This window comes from Nothoprocta perdicaria, unplaced genomic scaffold, assembly GCF_003342845.1.
Source record: "Nothoprocta perdicaria isolate Ctin4 unplaced genomic scaffold, notPer1 scaffold_3, whole genome shotgun sequence".
Lineage (NCBI taxonomy): Eukaryota > Metazoa > Chordata > Aves > Tinamiformes > Tinamidae > Nothoprocta > Nothoprocta perdicaria.
Window position 1 is genome coordinate 2777956 of NW_020455532.1, and position 22306 is coordinate 2800261.

Genomic DNA, 22306 nt, shown 5'->3' on the forward strand with positions numbered 1-22306 from the left:
ACAGCTGGGAGCTGGGTCTTGCCGGCCGCTCGGGAAGCTCCTGACAAAGCAGGGACTCGACCCGGCTCCCAGATAAGCACTGCAGCAAGTAACTGTTTTTCTTTTATTGCTGCTGATTCATCTTTCCAGAGACTCTGTGTGCTGTCCCTGCCACTTATCTGGACTTGACTGGAAATTCCTCAGCAAAACACTCGGGGTTTACRAGCTCTGCAAAACCAGCTGAAGCAGCACAACCCGCACACGCTCCCGGGAATTAAAAAAAAGGCTCAGATTTGGGTGCATTGACCCATCCTCCTTCCCCTGCACAATATTGGGTTCTGGCCTGGTTCATACGCCGCGCTCCTTTGCATGCTAATTAATATTAGGAATGGTCTTTTTGGTTGTCTGAAATCGGCAGGAGTTGAATGTCCCCTCCTTGGACAACTGCTCGTGCTGAGCTGCGTTACCAGCCCGTTGCAGATGTGTCGCCGAGAGGGCTCTGCGCAGGAAGGCTAAACYAGCTTAAAAAGAAAAAAATCCCCAAATTGTTTACCGCTGTTTTTAAAGCTGGGTCTGTTGCCCATCCTGGTTCACAGCCTGGCTCACCAGTGGTTGTGTTGGCAGAGCCGGGAGCGGACGGGGAGCAGATTACACGGATCCTGCTGCCGAAGGCAACACGTTGTCACCGGCAGGTCCCTCCTGGGCCAGCAGCAGCCCCGGAACTGGTACCAGCACCAAAGAGCACTCGAGCATCAGCTGTTTCCCTCCCGGCCCCATTGAGGGCTGCAATAATAAGGGTTTGATAAACACTCCAAAGCGCTTAATCTGCTTTTTTTTTTTTTTTTTTTTTCAGTCCGCTGCAGGCCAGGCAACAGTCAGCGAGACATTAAACAGCAGAGCGGGGCGCGTTGTAATTAACTTGAAAGCCCCGTGGCCCCGGCGCGGGCGGCGGGCGCGCTGCGGAGGAACCTGGGCTCGGTGCGAGCTCCAACCTCGGGATCCAGTCGAGGCTTGTCCGGAGAAGGAGCGTGTGCCTTTATTAGCATGCAAATCACACAGCGCTTTATTGCTCCGTCTYCCCATCCCTCCCACCGGAGCTGGTTGATAGAGGCAGGCTCCAACTAATTAAATTCCTTTATTCCTAGCTCATGCTTGGAGCGCGGCGCCCGGGGCGAGGATGCCAAGGGGCACGCGCCTGTGCCCGCTCTGCTTCCCGGGAGCCTCCCGGTCCAGGGATAAGGGAGGAAGCCCCAGTGTGGAGATGGGGGTGCCAGGCACCGGCTGGGCAGAGATCCCGCCAGGGCTTCCCAAGCGGCTTTCAGCTTTGGACCCCTTCGGAGCGCAGATCTATGGATCAGTCCCGGTGGGTGATGACCCTTCATCGGGAATTCCACATCTGAAGCTCTTGAATAATGTGGCTCCTTTCAATAAACACTTAAAAGCCCAAACCACCTTCAGCAACGTACACCCAAGCTAATGACAACATATACCCAAGTTAATGAATTTAATTACTATAAAATTACTCTACTGTGTACTTGTAATTTTAATCTCCTAATCTGCAAAGTACTTTTTTTTCCCCCCCCTTTGATGCTTTTGGTTTCCTTGCCAGTTTTTCAAGGATCTTTGAACACGGAGGAGAAGCCTCCTACAAATAGCCCAGCTGTGGCTCTGGGGTTTCTTTCTTCTTTATTCTAAACATCACCCTTCATAATAAGGCAAAGCCTTTAAAAGCAGTAACATGATCTAGCCCAGCGCACCAGCCGTTCTGGGAAGGCCTCTGGTTACCGCGGCGGCTCTGCACGGGTTATGGACAAGTGCACAGAAGGGATGCCCAACACCAGCATCCTTCACGTGCCAAGGGAATTGCAGGCTGGTGCCAGGGAGGAAAATCTCATGCCGAGTGTCACCAGCCAAGGAGCAACCCAGGACTGGTCCCTGTGGTGCTCCCAGCTGCCTTGGTAGAAGCATCACCGCTGCAAAACCAGCCTTTTGCAGGGAGGGATCCCAATGTGTGTCCCCCCTTGTTGGCCTTGGAGCTGAGCTTAGGGACCGTAGTGTTTCTGGACTGCTAAAACTCCAACAAAGTTGCCCTTTTCTGTGCTAGCTGTTTAAAGTGCTCGAGGGCAAACCAGAGAGAGCGGGCAGCACGTGCAGGATTTGTTGAACCGATGGCATCAAGCAGGGCTTAGCTGTTAAATCCATTTTGAACAGACTTAAAAATGCGCTCGCACTCGGTGGCTGAGTCTCTCACAGCTTTTATTCTCATTGCACCCTGTGACTGCTGCTGTTTTCGTTTTAAGTTGGTGACAAGAGGGGAAAACTAAGTGATTTGCCTAAGGTCACACAGTAAAACACAGTGCAGAGGGATTTGAGCCTCAGCTGTAGATCAGGTTCCTGGCTGTGGCACCATCTTTCTCATGCTGGAAACAGGCTGACAGCTCTTCTCTTTTGCAGAACGCTCCTATTTTCCTATTTGTTATTTTTTCCTTCTGGGGGAGATTTATTTTTAAGTGCAAAATACCTAGCTGCCCATATTAAGCTACCTTAGGAATAATCAGCACGGAAAAAGCTCAGATGCTTTCCCAAATAGGAAGTAATTTAGATTCCAGATTAATGCCCATGACAATGGAAACGTGTAAAATCTTTTCCTGACAGGGAACCTGAACCACGGCCGGACCTTATCTAGGGCGGACGCAGGTGTGATGGGATGTGAGATTTGCTTGTGCTGCAAAGGAGCAGGAGACGAGTTCCCGGGAAGGTTGAATGTCTCCYTGCACAAATGCTCCCGTGTTTTGCCCTGCTGTGTCTCGCAGGGACACGTGAGCTYTGCTTTGCAGGCAATGTGCACACACCAGCGACCTGGGACTGCAGACCAGGCTTTACACCTTGCACACGAGAGCTGCCAAAGCCCTGAACTTTCTTCAGCGTGTCTAATATATGGCCATGGCCTTCTCTCTGACATAAAGCAGGAGTCTTGGGAGCTTTGCCTGCTTGCGTGGAAATGGGTGTCTCAATGATGAGATTGTCCTGCTAAAGGGAATAACGCAATGCATCTCCAAAAGGCCCAAACGAGGTGAGAACGTGTGCGCTTGCAGGCCCTCCATGCAGGTRCTCTATCCCCAATCCCACTCAATGCAAGTGGAAAGTCAAAATCCAGCCCCAAGAAATAAAGTCAGACGGAGCCATAGGGRGGACGAGGCCTCGGCATCCCCACCTGCTCCCCTCGCTGATGAGCTCAGCAGGGCGCAGAGGATGTTGCCAGATGCATCCCAACAGATGCCCGCAATTTGCACTCAGCTGTCCCGCTGCTGCTTCTCCACCCTAGGAAMCTGGGAAACCCGAGTTTGTGTTCGCCAGAGAGGCCAGAGGAAAGCGGTGGCAGGGGGAAAGGGCAGGGGGAAATGCTGCAGGTTCCCCCTGCTCTTGGTCGAACTGCAAAATAATCAGATTAAGCCATAACCGTATAAATGGGGCTTGAGAGTGTTTGCTCTGCTGACTTGGCCGTGCATTCAGGACGTTCGGCGCGGTGCAACTATAGCCCAGGAGGTATTAGTCACGCTGGGAGAACTTCAGTGAATATAAGAGGGCTTCATCTGGGCAGTTACCAAGGCAACTCGTGCTAATATTTCATTACAATGCTCTCGCCCGCTCCAAGTCCCACGGATTAGGACTGGGAATCTCGGAAAGAGGCATTTCTTGTCAATATTGTGCTTGGACTGAGTGTGTCCCCAGGAAAAAAAAAGACAAGAAAAGGAGGCGTTTCCCGGGCTCCATGCAGCTGGAGCCGGTGCAGTGCAGAGATGGGTCTCTCTCCTTGCACTCGGAAGCAGGGATCCTGGAAAGGGCAGGATGAGAACGTGGAGCTCCTGTCATCCACGCGAGGTGATGCCCAGGTTGCTGCTGCAGCTCGACTTGCACCGGGCACCATTCTCCTTTGTACCCATGTGCTTGACGCTCCAAGCCCCTGGCCTTGGGGGTTGAGGTTTCCCACGTTCGAGAACCACTTTGGAAGGGACAAGGGAAGAAACCCTTCGTTTTTAACATTTCTTTTTCTTTTCAGACTTTGCATCTAACCTCTTTACCAGCTGGCACTGTTTGCAAGCCCCACAGTTCTCATTTCATCTGGGAAAACACGTGCAGCGCAATTAGAAAAGCTGCTGGGGAGCAGCATGAGCTGGGAACGAGGCTTTGCAGCTTCATTCTGTTTTGCTGCACTTTTAAATATCCAGCTCAGCTACAGGTTGGAGGTTACAGGGAAAATTCCAACTTTAAATATTTGTTCCTCCAAATTCAACAAATCGACTGGGTGGTCCTGCCAGGGCTGTGCCCCTCTCTCTAGCTGCACCCCTTATGATTGATAAGAGACTGGCGTTACTTATTAAACAATCTTTGGAACATTTGCAGCTTCAAAACCTTGTAGAAACCCCTGCATAAAGTGTTCCTACTGGCAGGGGAGGCAGTTCATGCTTTAGTGTGGTTCTTGAGGGCAAAGCTGTGGAGGATTCCCAGCAAACACCCCACTCTGCCCTTTCCAATGCCACTTCTTGAAACTGCATCTGCAAGGAGAGAGTCTGTACCTGCACCATTGCATGCAACCATATGATTCTCCATGTGCATTTGGAGTTTCTGTGCATGTTTTGCATGCAATCTCTGTGATCTGTTTGACTTGGGGAAAGAGCATGTGCCCAAACTTGCAGTTTCCTGACCCAAAAGCAAGCAAAAGAGTGCCCAACTTGTAGTTTCCTGACCCAAAAGCAAGCAAAAGAGGGCTGCTCTCTGCATTACTTTTTTCATGGCAATCAAGTGTCTTCTTCAGGTTCAGCTGTAGCCAGTTTCTCTACGGAGCTGCAGCTGGTGTGCGTTAGGCTGGCGTTAGGCCGGGCTTGCCCTCCATCTCCCCAAGCCCCTCTGCAGTGCCAGGGGGGGTTTGTTGAGTTGGGGGTGTGTGTGGAGAGACCCTATTTTGTGGGGGCAACTTGGACACATCTGATGTTGGAGCTTGTTGCTTCTTCTAATGGCGCCTCTCAGGTAAGAGCAGCATCTGTTAATTCTCATTAAAGAAAAGGGCTCTGGAGCCACAGGGAGTTTAGGGTGGAAAAAACAAGGATTTGGGTCAATGCCAGGTAGAGACAGGGTGAAAGAGGCACCTGCGGTGGCCTCGGGAGCGCTGGGGACACCGGCTGCCAGGCGGGCACAGCCCGACCTTGGAGGGAGCTGAGCCCGAGGTGCCGAGTGACGCGTCCCAATGGATCGGGAAGCTCCTTGATCTCCCGGCGCAAACGGCCTCCGCAGACAAAACACAGATGCAGCCCTTGCTGTAACCTGAAGGTACTGCCCAGGCCTGGCAGAGCGTCCAGGGGKTTTTGAGTCAAAACAGTCTCTCAAGCTTGACTAAATGTTGGAAGAGAGAAGAGTAGGGAGGAAATAAGATACCGTAAAGTAATTTAACCAAAGGGGGGGGGAAATAACTGTAAATTCCCGATGTCTCCCACTTCTCTTCGTGCTCGTGTGGTGCTGGTTAGTCCCAGTGTCCCATGTTCCCATGTAGAGCAGTTGGGCTCTGGGAAGATAAACAGGAGACTCTCTGTTTTAGCAGGTCTGTTTCCTGGTGCATCGTCTTATCAGCCTGCTCAGGCTCGGCTCATTTTAACTCTGTTTCTGCTCACACTGCCAAACCAGCCTCAGTGGTGACTTTATGCAGGGAGAGCTGGGCTTAGAGTAAGAGCACAGGGTGGACGCTGGTGATTTSGGGTAAATCGGCCGGATTAGGCAGGACACTGAGTCTAAATGGTCCCCCCTGGCCTTCAGCTTTCGCTTTGTAAGAACCCTTCTTGGAGGCAGGTTCTGGTGAAATTCCTCATGCCTTCAACAAAACTCCCAACTCCTTTCCCACCGCAGGAGCAAGCTCTGCCCCAGCTCCTCCTCTGCAGAGGAGCTTTTTTTTAAAAAAAGAAAAAGCTGTAATTGAGCTGTCAGATTGAAGAACAAACAGGGAGAATGTACCTTGGGGCTGTGTTTGCAGAAGCGTCTGGGTGTGCGTGTGTGCCAGGATCTGTGTGAACAGGAGGGGAGGCTTTTCCAGCGCTTTGTGAGCCGAGCAAATCCAGCGCAGGGCTCTTGGAAAGGCAGAGAAGCAGGAACCTGCTTGTGGGTTTGAGGCTGGTTTGGTTTGGGGGAGCCTTAATTCACAGTCTYTCTTGCAAAACCCTAAATCTGGAGATGTGTTGTGAGGCTGTGGGTGCTCTTCTTGCTCGCGTTGGTTCAAGAATCAGCTCTTAGCATTTAGTGGCTGCTCTTAACCCCCTTTCTCTGCATCTTTTTTATTTCTCTATGTAATAGACAACATTAAAAACAAATAAAATAAAACAGAGAAGATAGTTATGGCAAGCAGAGCTTTTCAGCATCAGCACGGAAATACTTGTCAGGCCTTGCTTCTGTCCATGGGACTTGGACGCTGCCCTGACGTGGGTTAAAAGTAGGAAAAGTGTTGACTGGTATTTCCTGAGCCTTTGTTCTGGTTTAGCAACTAAATTCCCTCACCAGGGAAGAGTTTGGGGGCACAAAAATGTTAAATTTGCTTTCAKAACTGCTTTAAATCCCTCCTGCTCCGCAAAGCTGCCTCTTTTTCTGCTCATTTGAAGAACTGGCTGTTTCCTTTGGAAGCTCCCTGTGGTCCTACAAGTTTTTGGGAGGTGCAAATAAATCTCCAGAGGAGCCTGGATGCCTGCAATGGCTGCAGAGGGATAAGCGCGTGGCTGAAATCGTGTTGCTACACGTAGGGTCAGGGAGCACGTTTGGGCGAGATTGCCACGGGCTGGATTCTTGCAGTTCCTTCTGCATTCGCTGGCAGTGCCTTGGCTTCAAACAGAGAAGTCTCTTGGGCTGCTGCAGCTCCTGTTTGCTCCCATTTGCTATGCACAGTGGCTGTGCAGCCAAGCCAAGAAGCACCACTGTGGGGCTCAAGAAGTGAGATTCAAAGAAGGGGATCTGAGTAGGTAACGTGAATGATAAATACCCRGTTTTGGGGGAATAGTCCATTGCTCCTCTACCTTCAAGGGGTTTTCACCAGAATTATTTGCCGCCGGGGCCTCCTGGGTGAGATGCTCTTAGTGGGGGCTCTGGCTGCCCCGAGTCACCACAAATATCTTGTTCCCCTAAATGTTTCCCTAAGGGCTACGGTAGGAGCTCAGGAATTTATCCTGATTTTTTTTTTTTTTTAATTAACATCAAAAGAAGGATATTTAATTGTTCTAAGCCCTCTGCCCCTTTATTTTTGTGATTGCTGGAGGAAAAAAATCATARAAYTATCTCTCTTCGGACTCTTCCCATTGCATCTCTGACAAGGTCAGATACCCTCAGATAAGGCAGCCTAAGTCGTTTTCATTCTTTAAAACCCTCTYTGCAAATGAGCTCTGCCGCTAACGGGAGCCACAGCCGAAGGGCCGTGTTTTCCCGCGTGGTGCTGCTGGTTCTGTGCCACGAACCCCACGTGTTTGCCGTGATTTCCCCCCTACATGGGTTGTTCCCTTCCCTTAATTGCATTTTGGAAGGGTGATTAATTACGTGCCACACCGTTGCCACTAGAGGGATTAGGGATATTAGCCCGGTCCCTGCTTAGCTGGGTAACTCTTGCGGGGGTCACAGAAAGCTGCTTTCCTAACCCCATTCCKCTCTTAATTCCCCTTATATATTCCTAGGTACCATGGGGCATAAGCAGCTAATTAAGTGTGGCATTTGATGAAGTTAAGGAAGTTTTAAGTTAAGGAGTACCCGTGTCCCGTACATAAACATAAGGTTAGTTAACGATTACTGTGGAGCACCAGTGCGTTCAAAGGCAGCTCTTTCTTTCTCYGGAGGAAGTTTTCCCTTTTCAGATGTGGCTTAAAGGGCAAAACCTGCCCAATGTTGTTGGCTTTATGCACATTTGCCTTAAAAGAGTCTAGTTAGTTATTAAGCCGTATGTTCACCTGTTAAGTCAGCAGGGTTTTATACTAAGCCAGGAGGGAATCTCTGAGGACTGGAAAGGCAGGAAGGAGGTTGAGGATGTCAGGAAGCCCTTGGGAAGCCTTTGGCGTGTGTGGGTTTGGTGCTGAGCTCTGGACCTTGCTTGCCATGCAGAACCGCAGTGCACTTCCAAGAGGATTGTTTTCTTGGAAACTGCCCTTAAAATAGAAATGGGATGATGTGGGGCGACAGGCAGGTGCGAAGACCTTGTTTGCTTCCCAATGGGTTGCAGTACTCGAGTGACCCAAGTGCTCAGGCTTTAGGCCTGGCCTAGGTTTGCCTCCATCGTTCATGTTCAGTTTGTGCCACCTGAGGCACAACATGTTCTTTAATGGCACAAATCGTTCAATTATCTGATTTAAGAGTCTTCGCAAGCTTGGAAATCCAAGCAGTGTGTTTTGTTGGGATAACTTTCCCACCATTGCGTGTAACTTTGTGACATCGCTAGGATGTCACCACCCAGTAGCATCAGGAGCCCCTCCGTGATGGGGATGAGGAGCAGGGCGAGGGGGGCAAGCTGCTCTGCCGCTTCGCGTCCCTCAGGTGCGACAGCCAAGTCCCCCCGGTGGCGGCCACCTGTGAGGAGGCGGCCGGTGCCCCCTCGCTCGGGACTTGAGCAGAGCCAGCAGCTGCGCGGGGAGGAAAAAAAAAATCCAAAAAAATCTACTTTTTTTTTTTTTTTAAGCGCCCCGTTAATTCGGAGCGCGCGCGGAGCGCGGCGCACAATGGGCGCGTTGTTCGCGCCGTCCCCGCCCTGGCCGCTATTGTCACCGCGCCGCGCGCCAGGCCGGTGTGGAGCCGGTCCCGCCCCCCCGTGACCCCCCCCTCCCGTCGGGGCGGGCGCTGCGGCGCCGCCGCGAAGGGGTTAAGGGCTCGGGGGCCCCTCCCCGCCGCGGGCACCGGGGACGGAGCCGGGGCGGCAGCAGCAGCGGAGGGGGTGGGGGGCAGCCCCTGACTTCCTCCCCTGCCGCCTCCTCCTCCTCCTCCTCGTGCGCTCGGCGTGCGGCGCCGCCGAAGATGGCGAGGGAGCGCKGCCGGGGCGCCGCGCGGCCGCTGCTGTCGCTGCTGCTGTCGCTGTCGCTGCCCGCYGCCGCCGCCCGCCCGCCCGCCTCCTTCCCCGGCGACGTGAACGGGCACAGCCTGCACCCGCCCTACTTCAACCTGGCCGAGGGCACCCGCATTGCCGCCACGGCCACCTGCGGCGAGGAGGCGGCGGGCGGSCGCGCCGTGGAGGACCTGTACTGCAAGCTGGTGGGCGGCCCGGTGGCCGGCGGGGACCCCAACCAGACCATACAGGTACGGGGGGGTGCCCCCGCTTTGCCCCGCGGGTGGGTGGTTGTGCGGGGGGGGAATCCCGAGCCGCTGCCGTGCCCGGGAGRGGGTGCAAAAGGGGTCTGACCCCCCGCTTCGGTTCCCCGTCCACCGTCGGTGGGAGTCCCGGGTCCCGGCGGGGGGTTTTGRCGGTGCCGGGGGGCTCCGGTGTCGGGTCCGTCCCGCAAACGCGGGCACGTGGGACCCAAACGGGCCGGTCTGACCCGAGCGGGTCTTGTGTGGGGGGCTGAGCGCGATATGGGGGCGAGCAGCGAGTTGGCGGCGGGGACGGAGTGAGGAGCGAAGGGGGAGCGCGCGTTTCACCCGCGCCGTCCGGGTGCTTTTCCCGGGATCCGGCTCGGAGAGGAGCCGGGAATACCCACCCGGGAAGGCGGCCGGTAAAACCGCTGCGGGGTCTCGCAGCGAGGGACCCCCGCGCAACAGAYCCTCATAAAAGGACTCGCTCGGTGCAGGTCGGGGGTCCGGGGCTCACCTGAGGGCTCGGGTTGGCCCTACCTCGTGTGCTAGTGATGGGGCAGGGGGGAAAGAGCTCCCCCCTCTCAACTGGAGCCTTTCTGGCCTTTTGCTGGGGGGGGGCTTTGCTTTGAGATCAGCTTTTGAAGCATCTCTCCTGTTCCAGCCACACCGTCCTCAGCTGGTGTGGGATTGTTCGCAGATTTGGGGCTATTGTAGGGTTGTGATGTGGAGTTTTGCCCTGTTTGTTGTGGAAATTGCTGAAACTGTGTTTGGGAGGGGAGCTGAGGGAAAGCAGCGTYGTCTTCTCTGTGTTTTACTATCTTTTGGAGTTAAGGGATCTGTTTCACTTTGCTGCACTGTTAGATAACATAACTCGAATGCACTTTGTTTTGAGTAGCAAGAGACTATAGGGACCTAGTTGTTGCATCTAGGTGATGCACGTTAGTTTTCACATTAAATGTGATAAAGGAGGGTAAAGAGGGCGCAGGGCGGTTGCAAACCAGCYGTCTGCCCAGTGAAACCAGCAGCACGCGGCGGCTCGGGAGGGCGGCCCACGCGGCAGGGTCCACCCTTCGCTCCCAGCATCCTGGCTGGCAACTGCGGGAAGCGGCTCCGGGCGCCGGGCTTGTCCCGGCACTGGGGACACTCGTCTGTTGTGAGGCCCCTTTCCAGGTGCTCCCGGGGCTCCTCAGCTACAGTGTTGGATCCTGCTGTCCTYGGAGCAGCTCTGACACCGGGGTGTTTTGATGTGGATGCCACTTCCCAGCCCCATGGGTCTTGGATGCTCGGGAAGCTTTGGCAAAATCCCTTTGTGGCGGGTGCTTTGCAGGGAAGCTCTCCTGCTTAAAGACCTGCTATGAACATTGGCGCAGCCATCCAGGCAGTGAGTTCAGTCGGTTCTCTCCTTTCCTGCTGGTTTTAGATGGACGTCAGAGTTACGTTTCAGAACCAGGGGRCCCATGGGCTTTGCAATGGGATGCTTGGAAAAGGCAGGACTTTGCTGAGCCCTCTGCAGCGGGACTCTGCATCCCGCCGCTTCCCGGCCCATCGGCCTCATCCCGAGCGGCCGGGCCAGGCTGTGCTCCCTGGGGCCCTCCCCATGTGAGGTGAGGGGACATGACACCGGGTCACAGCGAGGCCAGATAAAGAGGACAAAGCCACCCGTGCTGCCCTCGTCATCCTCTGGGAAACCTCGGCATTCCCGCAGGAAGGGGCTCGGGCCGCGCGGGTCTCTGGAGGCTTCCCCCTTCCAAATCTGCTCCTTATCTCTCTTCACCGCAGTTGGCTTCCAGAGCAGCGTTATCAGCCTCGCTGCATCCCGTGCGGCTTCCTGGCGCTCCTTAAGCTCTTCCTTTGGCAGAGCCGGGYGATTCCCGCTGCTCTCCTGCCTTGGGAGCCGTGACTCCACGTTGCAGCAGCACTTTARTTAAAATCCACTGCCCCAAGAGCTTCCCTGTGCCCGAGCGATGGCTGCACGGAGGAGGCAGCACCGGGAAGCAGCTCGTGTTTSTGCTCGGTGCTGCTGAAGCCGCTCTGGACCCGGTACCTCCGTGGGTCCATGACACCCGTTAGCAGAAATCCCGGCTCAGCCGCTGCCCCATTCCCAGCTGCAGCAGTGGGAGGGAAACGTGGGCACTGCAGGAGCATGGTGGCTCATCCGAGGGATAGTCCCCTCTTGTTAAACTTGAAATTCCACTGCACATCCACATGAACTTTGGATTCTGGATTCTCCTTATTCCCGTAGCAAGAATTTAAGGTATGAAAGCGTAGGATTTTGTTGTTGTTTATGCCCATTTTCTAATCTTGCCCCAGATTTATGCAGCGCAGCAGCAATCCCYGTTCAACCTGTTGCACCGGCTCCCTTCAAAGCCCCGCTCTGCAGTGGGCACTTCTGTCCCGTGGCTCTTTCTCGTCCTTCGAGCCCCCTGGGCAGGGGGTTGTGCAGGACGGTTCTGCTGCCCTGTTCCTCAGCCCTCTGCTCGCCTGGCTGCGATTTTCATACCTGCAGCCGAGGTAATTAAAAGGCGTGCTCGTTCCAAACGACCCACGTTGCATAATTGCCTGCAAATAACAGAGCGCTGGGCAGTGGGCAAGAATGCCGGGAATTCTCCGGTTCCTTCAGGACTGCGATCGCCTCCAGGGCTTGGGGCGCCTGGGGAATCGCACGCCGCACTGCAGGGTCTCTGTCTTGTGCAGCCCCTGTGGGGAGGCAGCCGGAGCCCGGGGAAGGAGACGGCCCCGTCTCGAGACCACRGACATTGAGGTGGGACGGATGGGGCTTCCTTGCCTGGGGACACCAGCACCTTTTGTGGGTGTGAAACTGCCTGCAGTGGAATTCCGTTGGGGAATGCTCCTAGCAGCAATTCCAGCGACAGAGCAGAGCATAAAGTGCAAGACTTGACCATTTTGGGGGATATTTGCAGGCTCCAGTAAAATCTGTGGCTTAAACGGCGAAGAATTAGCCCTAGCAGGCCAGGTTTCTGCCCACTGCTGCTGGGGAGGCGCTGCTGAAGCTGCAGAGCTGTTTTCTCTAGCAGCGCGTCCCGGGCGCTGACGAAGCAGCCGCGCCACCAAAGCAGCGCAGGGAAGAGCTCCGAGTTTGCTGGAAAGGGGTAGCAGGGGGGCTGTCCTTTCTGCCTCTGTCACCAGCAGAAAGGACCTTGGCTGCCAGACTCCTGAGCATGAAAATGTAGCTGAAAGGCCCCTCCTTGGGAAATGAACGGGCTGACAAGCACCCGAGGGCTGCGGGTTGAATAGAAGAGCTGCGGGTCTGTGTCCATCCCTCCAGGATCAGTCAGGATCCAGCTCCTGGGATGAGGGGGATCCCTGAGGCTGGGAGAAGCCCAAGGCGGCTAGTCCTGGCCTTGGGGACGGCAAAGAGGGGCCTGGTTCTCCCTGTGTCTGTTCTTTTGCATCCAGCCAGCGCTTTCTACCCGGCCCCTCTACCCCAAAACTTGGTGCATGTCTGAATGCTCAAGGGCAATCCAAATTCTCTTTCTTCCCTTTTCCTTCATGCTCTTCCTTGTTTCTTTTTCAATACCTGCTCTAAGTTGGTGCATACAAAATGTTCATGTATCAGTTGGTACCATCGGGCTCAGACTCTGCATATCCAAATTGCTCCGGTACCATCCGCTTTGCGTCCGCGTGCTCCCGCTGGAATTTGTTCTCACCCAGCTCATTGGGCTCTTTCTCACAGCGCATGTTGGAGGGAACAGCTCTTTCGGTGTCGTGTTTTTTCTCGTTGTAGCTAAATGCTATTTTTGTGCTTTCCAACAGGGCCAGTACTGCGACATCTGCTCCTCTGCCAACAGCAACAAGGCGCACCCCATAAGCAATGCCATCGACGGCACCGAGCGCTGGTGGCAGAGCCCCCCGCTCTCCAGGGGCCTGGAGTTCAACCAGGTCAACGTCACCCTGGACCTCGGACAGGTAACCCAAGTCCTTTGTGCTGCTGCTGGGGCTGTGGTGACCAGGACCTGCAGCGCTGGCTTGAGCAAGTGGCCCTTGCTTGAGGGGTGAGGCCAAACCCTCYCTTAATGACAGGATAGAAGACCCTGGAGAGAGAAAAAGCTGTTGTCCATCTTAAATGCAGTCTATGTGATTTACTGGTACCTCTTAGGGTCTCCGTAAAAGTGGGATCGTCCAACACCACCCGTGAAAAGCTGGTGGGTGAGCACCCATCGCCCACGCGTTTCCCAAACGTGGCCYTGGGGAATTTAAGGTTGTGCTGTAAAACTCCTGCCTGGGGCATTTAAATCCTTGGGGCTCTAAAAGAGCGAGTCTGTTCTGAAGGTCTTTGCATTAATAAAATAAATAAGAAAAAGGGCAAAAAGGGATGACAATGGGTTCTTGGTCTGTAGCTGGCAAGTYGGGGAGCATTAGCATCATAGCAGCTCTGGCCRCCAGCCCCGCCGCCTCCTCTGCAGCTCTTATCCAGCACTGAGATGTGTTATTCTCTCGGACCTCCCTCAGCACAGGGATAAATAGTGGAAAAAATGTCCCTTCTGAAAGCTGCAGGGAGATGCTGCGGCCGAGAAACCTAAAATGCCGTGGGATGCGGATCCGCTCTTGGTCCGAGGCTGCTCCGGCTGCTGGGCTTGGGGAGCTCCTGGATGCTCCTTGTCCCACGGGAGCAAGCACTGTCCGCAGGGACTGACGGCCCCGGCTCCTCCGCCACTGGAACGGGGTGGACGGAGGAGGCGGGAGCAGTTTGGGCCTTGGAATTCGCGCTTCGGATGTTTGCTCTGGAGGCTCCATGTGAGCGGGATGCTGCTCTCTGCTGCGCTTCCTCAGGCTCTGCCACCAGCCCTACGTTAATCTGCCTTTTCCAATCTTCTTTCCCAAGCTCCTGTATTGCTCACCCCTATCCCGGAGGGATGGGATTGCGTCCTGGCTCTGCCAAGGTCRGCGGCAGGAATTGCAGCTGTGTTTGCTGGGCTGGGATCCCTCCGGCTCCCGCCTGCCTTTGCCAAGGAGGTGGTTGCCCAGCTTGTCCCAACAGGCGCTCAATCCTTTGGYTTCAGCCCGTTTTAGCAGCTTCCTCTTTATAGGAATTGCATATGGGGAGGGCACATGTACTAACCTGCCTATACCCGGCGCTGCTCCGCTTTCCCTCTCTTGTTTTGGGGTTCATGCTATAGAAATAAGAMAAAATGTTTGAGAATCCCCGATTTCCTCCTGTGAAGCTGAGGCTGGTTGAGAGGCAGGGAGGTGAGGAAAGGAATTCTCGGGAGGCAGGCGGCTCCGCGTGCTCCGGCAGGCTGCCGTGACTGGAAGCAGGGCTTGGAAATTCCTTGGATACCTGTGAAGTGGCGCAGGTAACACCCTGCAAGGCATGGCTGAGAGCAGAGCTTTCTGGCTGGCAAGCGCGGCTTCTCTCCCCACGCAGCCCCAGGAGCTTTTGCTCCAATTAAGGCTTAATTGAGTGAGGGTCGTTAAAAGCTCTCCTCCCTTTGGGATGGTCACTGGTGCCGGAGCACAGCCAGCACGGTGCATCCATGTGGGAGCCTTATGCTCCTCACAGGGATGTTAAAGTCCTCTGGGAAGGAGAGAGGAATATTGTCCGTGGTGGCGCACAGCAGTTTAGGAAAGGGCTGGGTTTGGCCCCCAGCATCCCGAATACTTGTGCTGTGTCATTCTGGTTGTTTCCGGAATGGTTAGGGTGGAAACGTGGAAAAGGAAGAAAAGTCACCCGGAGCTCCTGTGCCTTGCCATGATCAGGGAGCTGGAAGTCAGGCAAACATCCCTGAGGAGGAACATTCAACAGTTTCCAAGACACGGTTAGAAGAAGTGTAGAATAAATACATTTCTCGATTTTAATCATCGTCTTATGCTTAAGGATTTAATATGTTTATAATTTAGGATACAAATTGGGTGACTTGGTGGGCTCGGGTGGTCCAAGCACCGTGTGTTGGCACCGTGTTGACGTGCAGACCCGCTTGGGGGGGGAGCTGATTCCCGTGGCAATTCCCGATTCCCGAGGGCAATCTGAGCCTTGTGCTACTGCTGGCTAGTCCGGGCTTATCTCCCCACGGGATCATTCCGCCCTCGCCAGCGTGAAGGGCCCTGCTGGGACCGCAAGGCTGCCCAGCCTGCGCGCTGCTGCTCTGCTCCAAGGTCTTCCCTTTCCTGCCCGGAGCCTCCAGGTCAGCAGGGAACCGGGGAAGCATCTGGAGCTTGGGGCCTCTGCCGCCAAGGGGCCGTGCCAGGCGCGGGGACAGGAGGCTGTGACTCACTGCCCCACGGGAATGGCCCTCCGTGATCCTGTGGTGATTCAGCCCCACGGTGGGTGGGGGGAGGAAAGGGTGTGATGGAAGTGTTTATTTTTTTTTAATTTATTTTATTTTTAATTTTTTTAAGTAGGTTTTTTGAGTCAGAGCTGACAAAAATCAGGAGGGTTAAAGCAACGTGAATGGCTGGCGTCCTGCCAGGGCCTGACATCTTCCTCGCRTGGAGGTGAGGCCAGGCCAGCCCTCCCCAGAGGTGTTTGTGGGTGSCTGGTGCTTTGTGATAGATGCCGGGAGAGGAATGCCTGCAAGCCGTGCAAGGGCAGGAGCTTCGTGCCAGCGCTTGCCCGGGGTGAATTACCTGGATGGCGTCCCCCGAGATTCCTGCGCTGGAGGCACTGGAGAGGAGCAGAGCTTTGGCGTGGAGCTTTGCGGAGAGCTGTGATTTACACCCCTGGAGGTATCTGCTTCTCCTCCGAGCYGGGAGCAGGATTTATGAGCGAAAGCCTCCGCTTAGGGGGTGAGGGCCGTGTCTGGGAGCGCTTGGAGCGGCGCTCGCGGGGATGCCGGGGCCCTGGGGGGGACCCTGCTGCCCTGCGGGGCTCCCGGCGGCTGCTGCCCGCCCGAACACGCGCACACAAGGATCCCGAGTCCGGCGTGACCTGCGTTTTAAGTTGCCTTCATCGGTAACTTATGAAAACAGAAGGAAAGGAAATGAAAGGGATTGAGAATTGAGCTCATGGGGCTGGTCTGAAGGAGCCTTTCGTCATCTCTGTCAGGGATGTGTCTAGGCAAGGGAGCAGGTCCATGGTTTATCTTGCACCTAGAGAAGTGTCTCTTGGYCCTCTGGTAGTTACAGTGGGATCAGTCAAAGCTGCCGTTTCTCCTGGCCTGACCTTGCTCTGCCCAGACCTGAGCCCGCGACGGGTGCTAAACCTCAGCCTTGGACTGCTCCCTAAACAGCTCTAGGTAAGGACGGATGAAAGGATCATTGCTCCTTTTCCAAAGTGCACGCAGGATTTCCACTCTGATTTCCTCYTGTGTGTTTCGGTTGCAGTGTGCCGAGCAGCAAGGAGGCAGCTGGTGGAGCATCTGACCATGACAGGCTCCATTCCTGCCCGGCAAGATCCTGGGGTTCCTTGGGATGAGGAGAGAGCTGAGGCAGGGAGAGGTCGGGCAAGCCGGCAGCTCTGAGCTCTGCAAAGCAAACCTGGGGATTCCTTGATATTCCCGGGAAAGCGGCTGGGCTGGTACCYGGGAGCTCACCCTGGCTCGGCTGCCAGGTTTGCAGGTAGTCGTGCTCTAGGATTGGCTCCAGCCTGGGGCCAGTTAAAACCAGGCGTGTTAAACTAGGTGAGTTAAAACAGACCACAACCGTCTAGGTCAGGCCTCCGTTTCCCAGAAAGTTGTGTTCTCCTGCTTGGAACAGATGTTACAGAGCCTTTTTTTTCCCTGTACGGGTCTGTAGCCAGCCCAAGGTGAGATGCCACCAGGAGGTTCCTCCACGCTGGGAGCTGTCCCAGCCTCTGCAGCCCCTGAGCTGCTGCTTCCCGGCTCCAATGCTGGAAAAACGCAGGGAAGCCTGGCAGGGAAGATGCCGAAATGCACTTGTGATCATGCACCTAATCCTGCTCCCTCGAGCCAGCTCTATCCCTGTTGCTCCTCTCGTTTGATGCTCTACCAAGCCTGTTTAAGCCTGGCTTTCATCTCTCTGCCTCATCCTTTTATTATAGTCATAAAATGTGGGCCTCCAGGCTGTGCCCAGCCTTGATCCTAGCCGCTTCCTGCTCCCTGCGTTGCATCTCCTCGTATCCCACACCTCCCCGCCTGGGTTTAATGCCAAGCAGAGCAATATAAATAATACACTGCAGTGACAGAAGACAAAGGGGAGCAGTGCTGAATGAGGCAAGGTGAGAGGCATGTGCCTGGGGTRATGGGACAGGAGAGTCTTTTACATGGCTTGTGGGTACACAGCAATCATGCTGRTCAACCCAAGGAAAGCAAACTGTGATGCTCGAGGTGAAGTTTGGGGCACAAATGAGCAYGTTTTGGCTTGGAGGATGGTTAGGAAACAGCTGTGGTGAGTTATAAAGAGATTGATTGCAAGGCTTAGAAGGAGCCAGGCTGTCTGGAGAAGGAATGGAGTTGAAATACGAAGGTGAGATCTCTGTTGCAAAGAGGAACTGGTGGGTTGAATGGCAGTTTTCTCCTTCCTCCTTCAACCACTTAGGATAAGATTCAAACCTCTGGTTTAGGTGTTTACTCGTGGCTGCCTGGCTAGTTGATCAAACTTCGGAAACAGAGGGTGAAGTTTGSATCGGTGATAGCTAATCTGAGCTCAAGAGACAGAGAGGGCAGATCTTGGTGTCCCTTAGGAGCTCAGCATCCAGCTCCTTTCTTAGACTTCTTCTGAGGTGGTTTGGACTATGAAGGACAGTGATGGATGATGCTTAAAGTGTTCTCCTTGTCCTTTCTTTCAGTAAATAAGAAGATACATAAGGGGAAGCCTTTGGCTGCTGCTGGAATAATGTTTAGGGAAGACATGAGGATCAAGGTTTCCACCAAGCTAATGGAGAACTTGATCCCCTTGCTCCCAGCCACATCGACCTCCAGAAGCTCTGAGCRGGTTAAACTCCCTCAGGGAGTTAAACTAGCTGAGCCCCTCTTGAGGCCGTGTATTTGCCTAGCACCAATAGCAAAGCTTACCTGGAAATCAGCTTCTGTTGAAATAAAGCGCCTATTTCCTAGGAAAGATGCTCTTCAGTGATGACCTGTGCTATTGTACTTGCATGTGCTGAAAATCACACRTTTTGAGCGGGTTTACTTACCATGTAAGTAGGTATCATTCAGCTCTGGTTGCTSTTCTCTGCCTGGGAATGATCTTGCATCCCCTGCTTGGCCTCGTGAGTCTCCTTGGTGGCTGTTTGCAGCTCCTTTCAAGCAAACAGCCAAATCCCGAGAGCTGACACACAACTTTTGGAAATGCACCTAGCTGCTCGTCCCCAATTTGCCTGCTCGATACAGAGCACTGASGTGTGCTCAGCTGAGCTCTGCTCATGGGTTCCTACGAGTTCCCATCCCTATGGATGAGAACATGCAATGTGACCATTAAGCAGCTGGCCCCCTGCCCTAGCATTGCCTGGATCCAATTAAACACCTATGATGCCAAGTCCTGATGGGAAGAGGAAAAGAACGACTTTGTGGTGTTTGCACATAGCTGCAAACTGTCAACACAGACGCAGGACTGCAAACAGAAGTCAGTGCCACCAGCTTCATCGTGTTGTCCTGGCTGTTTGCTAAAGCTGATGCCTAATCCTTTTTCAGTCTTCTGCAAATTCTGCATGCACCCAAATTTCCGTGGGCATCAAACTTTGGCTGGGCTTCAGGATTTTCTTTTTTTTTTTTTCCTTTCTTTACTAGTCATTGCTGTCTGTCTTGGGGCAGGTTGCTTCAAGTATGTGTAAATGGAACTGCAAACATCAGGTTCTCTTGGGTTTTGCTGCAAAATATGTGTATTTGTGAGCCTTGTGTGTCCCAGTGGTGGTAGGAGCTGCCTCCAAAGGCTGGAGCTGCAGCTCTGCGGTGCTGGCAGCGGCACTGGGAATGTTAATCCCGCTGCGACCCCGGTATGCGCTGCTCTTGGGTCAGCTAAGCCAGCTCTGAACGATGCCGTCACGGTGGGGCAGCTGTGTCCAAATGCTGCCTTGGACACAGCTTTTTGGAAGAATAAACTTGCTACAGCGTGCTGGCTTTGGCATTGTCAAAATCTGCTATTGACCGGTGTGCTCAGTGCAGGGCGGCCAGGGCTTGCAGGAGCTGTGCATAAAATATCCCCAAAAATCATATTGCTGCAAGGTCTGGAAGCTTTAGGAGAGCCTGGGCACGTTCTTGCTGTGCTTGTGGTCAAGTGCAGGGGCCCTGTTGGAGCTGGATCTTCTCCCTGTGTGAATGACCTGGAGCTRCTGCCCAAAGGTGGCTCCTCAAAGGAGCATCTGGAGCTCAACTCATCCCTGGGAGAGATGAGGGGAAAGCAAGAAGGGAATGGAGAGGAAGTGTAGGATCAGAAGCAGATGGAGATGGGATGATTCCAACCAGTTCTCCTCTTGGAAGGACTTATATACCACYGCTCTTGGGTGCTGATGAATTTGGACTTCCCTTAGGTTTGCCCAAGTATGAACATCCCCTTTGTGGCTTTGTGGCATGCTGGATCCCATCGCTTTGTGCCAGCTTTTAGCTAATCCATCCTCTTCCCCTTCCTTCCCCACCTCACCCTTCCCTTGGTCGCGGGTTTCTAACAGGATATCCACTCAATTCAAGGGAATGGGGGAAGTATTTATGGGCGGCCGTGGCCCCTGGCCAAGGTGGCTTTGTTCTCCCGGGCTCCGAAAGGACGTCCCAAGGAAACGCGCGGAGCCGAGGCTGGCGCGCGAGCCGGAGGGGCTTTCCTGCCCCTCTGGAAGTGCAACGTGTGRCCGGGATGTTCTTTGGCCCCGTAAGCACAAGGAAGGAGACCACCTCGGTGGGCAGTGGACCAAATGGCTCCTTTCCCAAACAAAAGCCTTTCTTTGATGCGGAATTGCTGTCTCGCAGCCGTGCAAACTGAGCCTTGTTGAGATGAAAATTGGTGATTGTTTTTTTCTTTAGGTGACTTGTGTGCCAAAGCTGTGATAGGCCTGGATTTTCTCAAAGGTTTAGTTGTGAGGTTAAGATGCTTCTCCCTGCACRGCTCACCACACTGCAGCTGCAGATTCATTTTGATGATGGACCCAAGTCCTCCCATCACTGCAGAATGCCTTTTTTCTTGGTAACAAATCCTGATCTGTAATAATTGCATCAAGAGAAGTAGAGAATTGCCTTGTGTGAATTTGAACCCTTTGGTCAGGAAAAAAAAAAAAGTATTATTTTGCCCAGTTTCTCCATTTCAGTTGTAAACCGGTCAAGAAACTCCTAAGAGTATCTTAAGTTCAAGTTGTCTCGCAAACAAACCTGGGTAGGTATTTTGTACTGAAACTTAAACACTATATAGAATATAGAGTCAGGAAGCTGTGTTTGTTTTGGGTGGTAGGAATGTCCTCTTGAAAACGTGCTGTGCTTTGCTCAGTGTGAATAGATGGATTTTTTTCTTTTATTCTTCTTTTCCACCCCCCACTCCAGGTTTCTGAAGGCCAACTTAGAAAGGCCACTAAAGCTGTGCTGATAAGATAGGCAGCAATCGTGTTTGAGGGCTAGTGCGGGAGCAGAGGCACTTGAGCTGTTTGCTTTCCCTTTAGCAGGTGAAAAATGACCGTGTCTCATCAAGGAACCTGGGAATTGCGTGCTCGGAGTAAGGGCAGCGCAGGGTGTTGTTCCTGGCTTAGCCCGTGCCCTGGCCAGCAGCTCCAACGTGTAGGATGGTCGTGATTGCCGGGGTGGGAGCTGGTGGCTGCTTTGGGCCCTGGGAGCTGCTGTTGCTGGAGCTGCTGTTGCTCCAGCCCCATGTCCTGCAGCCCCGGGCTTGGGATGGGTGYGAAGGGTCGGGATTGCCCCTTGATGCCTCAAGTCCCATGTGGCTTGGAGATGGGATGGAAGATTCTCCCATTGGAGCGGGCTGCCTGGGCATCCGCAGAGCCCTTTGCGAGGAGCCGGTCTTCGTGCTGGGACGTGTTTCATCAGGCTGGGGCACTCGTTGCTTAACCCCCCTTTTCCCCACCACCAAAGTGAAGGGGATCTGCCCGGCCTCCTCGCTCCGTGTGCCTCTGCCCTTCCTCCTTCCGTGGTCTGCCTCTGGAGCGTGCATGCTCCCACACCCACCGTTATCTCCAGAAATCACAGCTTGCCTCAGGCTGGCCCAGGCTCCCGCTCTCCCCTTATCTGCTCTTTCCCRGGGCTGGGCAGCGGGAGCAGGAGGGGCTGCACGGGCAGCCAGGGGTGTCTGCGGGCAGCAATGCTGCGTTGTGGCCTGGTGCTCAGGGTTGCATCTTTGCAAGGGACGTGGGTGATGTGACCATGTGTGACACCCGCTGTGGCGTGGGCAGCTCCGTGCACCCGCGYGTCCTTTGAGCAACGTGCAAATAGCTCCGCAGCGCTGCTCTTCCCGCTCCGTTTATAAGGCATCTGACCTCCCTTTTGCTAAGGCTTTCAACAAGGCAATTTACAGCCGCGCAGGGACCACCCAGCCGGCYGCCTTGGCTGAAGCGCAGAGGGAAGGGAGGGAGCTCTTCAAAGAGCTGGAGAGGTGAAATTCCTGCCGCCGAGCCCGGGTCGCTTCCGTGAGGTGCGTGGTCCTGCCGCGGGCACCGGGCTGCTCCGCTCCTGGCAGAATGTGACCCCGTCCCTCGGTGGCAGCATTGGGACCATGGCGCTTTCCTGGATGGATTTGGTTTCTTCCATGAGGGTGCTGGGCTTGGTCAATGCCCCATCTCTTCTAACCCCCTCAACAGCTTCCACGAGACGGGGTTGGCAGCACTGGTTCCTCCTGGCCGCCCCGTTTGCATGCCCGGCTTTGCCTTGCTCCTTTTGAAGACAATGACTCCTTGAGGAAACAGCAGGTCAAGAGCCCGGTCTTGGGCACGTTGAAAGACACTGTTTGCAAATGCTCATCCTGGAAAATATCTGCCATGTCCCCTGGAGAGCCCAGCTGTACGGAGCGGTGGCCTCGCTTGGGCTGCCAAGCGCGGCTAGTGCCCGTGTCAGGGATGCTGCTCCCTTCCCTGGGAGCTGCCTGTCCCTGCCGTCCCCATGGTGCTCATAGGTGACATCCCGTGTCTGCCCCAGGCGCCTGCCAAGGAGGGGACATGAGCCTGCCACTGTGTGGAGCGGGAGGCGCTCGG

At 54.4% G+C, this 22306-nt stretch overlaps 1 protein-coding gene across 1 annotated transcript in view; it reads left to right on the forward strand.

Moving 5' to 3' along the window:
* Window positions 1-4917: 4917 nt before the first annotated feature.
* Window positions 4918-22306, forward strand: part of LAMA5 (laminin subunit alpha 5) — a 67712-nt gene continuing 50323 nt past the window's right edge. Inside the window, exons 1-2 of the mRNA XM_026042062.1 lie at window positions 4918-5007; window positions 13048-13200. Coding sequence (XP_025897847.1) covers window positions 4969-5007; window positions 13048-13200 — 192 coding nt within the window. The 5' untranslated portion in view covers window positions 4918-4968. The remainder of the gene's footprint in view (window positions 5008-13047; window positions 13201-22306) is intronic.